The sequence below is a fragment of the Engraulis encrasicolus genome, chromosome 3, assembly GCF_034702125.1.
Source record: "Engraulis encrasicolus isolate BLACKSEA-1 chromosome 3, IST_EnEncr_1.0, whole genome shotgun sequence".
Classification (NCBI taxonomy): domain Eukaryota; kingdom Metazoa; phylum Chordata; class Actinopteri; order Clupeiformes; family Engraulidae; genus Engraulis; species Engraulis encrasicolus.
In genome coordinates, this window is record NC_085859.1 from 4,592,490 (window position 1) to 4,597,489 (window position 5,000).

General features: G+C 46.2%; 1 protein-coding gene across 1 annotated transcript in view; it reads right to left on the reverse strand.

Moving 5' to 3' along the window:
• Positions 1–5,000, reverse strand: part of gapvd1 (GTPase activating protein and VPS9 domains 1) — a 100,066-nt gene that overhangs the window by 40,096 nt on the left and 54,970 nt on the right. The window contains exon 13 of the mRNA XM_063194654.1: positions 4,601–4,774. Within this exon, the coding sequence (XP_063050724.1) occupies positions 4,601–4,774 (174 nt within the window). The remainder of the gene's footprint in view (positions 1–4,600; positions 4,775–5,000) is intronic.

Genomic DNA, 5,000 nt, shown 5'->3' on the forward strand with positions numbered 1-5,000 from the left:
AGGAGTGAGAGCCACAGGAGAGAGATGGACAGAGCAGAGGAAGGGCAGACACAACAGGCTGAAAAGATGGAGAGATGGAGGGATAGAAGGAGAGAGAGACGACTGTACCGGAGAGCAGAGGAATGACAGACATGGAGAGAGAGAGAGTAAAGGAGGGATGGCAGACAGGGGGAGAGAGAGAGAAAAGGAGGAATGGCAGAAACAGAGGAGAGAGAGAGAGAGAGACGACTGTACCAGAGTCCAGAGGAATTGAGGGGGACCTCATCAATAACTAGATGTGGTATGTCAAGGGGCCGTCCCTCTAAGACAGTGTTTCTCAAATTGTGGCCGTGAGGGTATTTCTACTTTTCCAAGACAAGCTAGCAGTCGGCTACATTTGTAACATAATTACAAAGCTTAACATAGCTTAAGTCGTATTTTCACCACAATAAGACTTGTAATGTGAATAAAAAGTAAGTGATATGCATTGAAATTAGCAGTGTCAAATTAGCACTGGCCAAGTGTCAGTTCAGTTGACAGGTGGTGCCTGAACATTTTTTGGGGGGGCAATGTGGTGCTTGATCTGAAGAACTTTGAGAAAACACTGCTCTAAGACCAATAAACTGCTAAATAGACTAAGGGAGGGAGATGGATAAATACCCACAGGGGAATAGAGTGCTTACAGCAGAGACTCTTAACTACAATAGTCTTGGGGCCCACAGGGGAATAGTTACAGCAGGGACTCTTAACTACAATAGTCTTGGGGCCCACAGGGGAATAGAGTGCTTACAGCAGGGACTCTTAAAGGGACAGTTTGGTCAATTTCAACATGCAGTTGTATTGCTCACGCTACCCTTGACTTGTCAGTACCTGGTGATGCCACATTTTTCGGCTCAGCCCTTTCCGAGATATGAGCAATTCTAATGGGGGCAGCGTTTGTTTACAATTTTAAAAAATGAAACATAGGCCGAGTCCAAATATTTTGCCAAAAGGTACTGCTGTTTGCTAGTTGTCTGCTGATGTTTTATAACCTTTTGGATGTTTTTGGGAATAAATAAAAATGTTTTTTTGAAATGTAAACAAAGAGCTGCCCCCATTACAATGACCAGGATCTCGGAAACGGCTGAAGAAGAAGAAGAAAAAATCCCAGGCACTGACAAGTCCAGGGTAGTGTGAGCATTACAACTGCATGTTGAAATTGACCAAACTGTCCCTTTAACTACAATAGTCTTGGGGCCCACAGGGGAATAGGGTGCTTACAGCAGGGACTCTTAACTACAATACTGCCCTACAATTTCAGAACGCAGTATAATTCAAAATGCCAAACTGAGAAAAAAGGCTTTAAAGTTTCCTTTCTGTCCACGCGACTGTGTTGGAGGTAAAGTGGTGATGACACTTCCATATAATACTTTTTTATGGTGAAAATTTATGCACGCAAGAAAAAAGCAAAAAAACATACATTCTCATTACTTTTTAGCTGAAAAATCATTATACTGCGTTCTATTACTGTCTACACCAAAACCACAGTGTCAATGGAGAAGTGCAGTATAATACGTATTATACTGCGTTCTTGGCTAGTAACACGTAGCCTCCTAAAACCAAAAAGCGCAGTATAATCAGTTTTTTGCGTTTTTTTCCGAAACGGGACCAAGTTGGGCCAAAAAAATTTAACACAAGAAAAAGAAGGTATTTTAAAGCCAATTTCCGGTCTAAACCCATTTTCGACCATTTTCAAGATACTGCGTTCTGATATTGTAGGGCAGAATAGTCTTGGGACTGATCTAGATACACAGGCTGGGGAGAGCAGAGAGGAACAGCACTGAAGACTACTGCTCTCACTGGGGACAGCGGGCCATTCCGTGTGTGTGTGTGTGTGTGTGTGTGTGTGTGTGTGTGTGTGTGTGTGTGTGTGTGTGTGTGTGTGTGTCTTTGTCTTATAAGCCACTTCTATGACGCATTATGTGTTTTCAATATCTTCCCTAATCTCCACCGCCACATAAAGACAAACACACTCACGCCACACACACACACACTCACGCACACTCACGCACACTCACGCACACTCACGCACACTCACGCACACTCACGCACACTCACGCACACTCACGCACACACTCACGCACACTCACGCACACACTCACACACACACACTCACGCACACACACACACACACACACACACACACACACACACACACACACACACACACACACGCACACACACATGCACGCACACACACATGCACGCACACACACATGCACGCACACACACATGCACGCACACACACACACGCATGCACGCACGCACGCATGCACGCACAGTGCACATGCACACTCGCACACATGCACGCACCGATGCACGCACGCACAGTGCATGAGATACAAGATGAGTTGTGTCGAGTGATCTGATCTGTGCGTGTTGTCATGTTGCCATTCCCTTGAGCAACCACATGGTGGCAGTGCTGTGCAGCATGTCCTGTGGCTGTCTGGTTGGGCAACGGGGCCCTCCAGTGGCCATTAGGGTGTAGTGATGTAGAGTAATAATTCCCATTCAGGGCATCTGCTCATTTTTGATCACCAAAATGTATTACTTTTTAAGACCTTTGATGACAAAAGACCACCACATGGTTATAAGTGTGCATGTGTGTATGTGTGTTGTGCTTTATAATACTGCTATTGCTATTACATTGCTATAGTGTAATAATATATATATATCATAATATTACATGACTATTGTGCTAGTATAGTGTAGACAGGCCCTACCGTGACTAAAGCAGGGGTGGGGAACCTTTTTCATTCGAAGGGCCACTTCAAATTCATCCGAGGGCCGTAAAAGTCCTCCAAGGGCCGTATTATGAACACAAACCAGGACTTCCCCCTGCACTTTAGGCTTATATTGAAGTTTGCCACCTTTACAACAGTCCACACCTTCTCTCTAGACCCCCTGAATATAACTTTATTGTATTGCAAATGTATTTCCAAAGTTTATTTTACAAAAAATGTCATATTTCATGTGAAGCTGCATAACATTAAAACTGGATATAACGTCCTCAAGGGCCACAAACGGCCCTAAAGACATGGGTTCCCCACCCCAGCTCCAACGCTAGGGCACTGAGATGCTACGCCGGCGACCCGGGTTCGATTCCGGACCGGGATCTTTGCCAAACCTTCCCCATCTCTGTCTCCCACACGTTTCCTGCCAAAATCTCTCACTGTCCTGTCATGACTAACCCAATAAGAAATATATTTTTTTAAAATACAAAGTATAGTGTAGGCTAGTGCAAAACACACACTGTAAATATTAGCAGCAAGGAAGAGCGGCTCTGTAGGCCTATTCAAAATCATGATCAATTACAGTATTATGACTATGGGCTCATTAACTCCCGCACACACTCCCCCTGGTGGCCGGCCTGCTCCACTGTCCATTAATTCCTCATCACCCCCAAGATGCTGATGAAATAAACACCAGCACTGGGCAACACCTGGGTTGCCAGATTGGACAGTTTCCCGCACAATTGAGCTGCTTAGGATGGACGTCTGCAGGTTAAAAAAATGGTAAAAAAGTAAAAAGGGCATTTTCTGCTGATTTATGGCCATAGAAATCCATAGAATATAGTTTTAACTGGTAGCAAATTTAGGCCAAGTGCTTCTTGGTAGGCATTTTTTTGGGCTGGGAGTCATCAGTCTCATCTGGCAACCATTGGCAACACCTCATCTCACCGCTGTTACCAGGCAACCCCAGACGGGCAATCAGCCAATCAGCATGCACGTGACTGTGGCGTGGCGTTTCTCTTTGTGAAATCTTTTTCTTTCTGTTTCTTATTAGGACTGGGGGAGCTGGGGAGTGGGACGTGCGCCTTGGTGTGTGTGTGTGTGTGTGTGTGTGTGTGTGTGTGTGTGTGTGTGTGTGTGTGTGTGTGTGTGTGTGTGTGTGTGTGTGTGTGTGTGTGTGTGTGTGTGTGTGTGTGTGTGTGTGTGTGCGTCATCACAAAAAAAGACAGCAGCAGCAGCAGCTGGATAACGAGCTGAAGATTAATTAGCTCTGACTGCTGCAGTATGATGAGAACACACACACACACACAGGCGCGCGCACGTCAGTCTGGGACACAGGAGTATTAAATACACCACTGATGTGGACGCCGGGTTTATATATCTGTGTGTGTGTGTGTGTGTGTGTGTGTGTGTGTGTGTGTGTGTGTGTGTGTGCCAAGGTCTCCTGACCCTAATATGATTCAGGTAACTGTGCTGCGCTGGTGGCGCTGAGCTATCGGTCTGGTCCTTTATCTCGGCGGTGTCGTGCTGTGCCTCCCATGCCTGAACTGGAGCACTACTGACTGGTAGGTTGCAGGTTGTCAGTTCGATGGCAGGGCAGATCAGGCGTCCTAACCAGATGGTTGTCAGTTCACTGCCATCATAGTCTGCCTGACCACAGCAGTTAACCCTGCGCTTCCTAAGGGGCACTATGGCTGTGTGTGTGTGTGTGTGTGTGTGTGTGTGTGTGTGTGTGTGTGTGTGTGTGTGTGTGTGTAATATCTAACCTGCGATCTCTTGTAGTCGGTCCTCGTCCATGTTAGTGGTGTGTGTGTGTGTGTGTGTGTGTGTGTGTGTGTATAATATCTAACCTGCGATCTCTTGTAGCCGGTCCTCGTCCATGTTGGGGTCGAAGTCGCTGCCCAGTACGTCTGTGCTCCAGGTTTCGCTGACGGTCTCTGAAATGTCTCGATCCTCCGTCAGACCCATCATGTCCCGGATCTCAAACTTACGCAGCTTGTCATCCAGGTTGTCCTGCGTGGTGGCTGAACACACACACACGGAAACAGAAAACACACACACACACACACACACGGAAACAGAAAACACACACACACACACACACACACAGAAAACACAGAAAACACAAACAGACGCACGCGGAAACGGAAAACACAAACACACAGTATGTCAATTACACACACACACGGAAAAGAGACATGGACACACACAGAGTAAGCGTGTAGCTTAAGAGGTTCTATTACCACAATA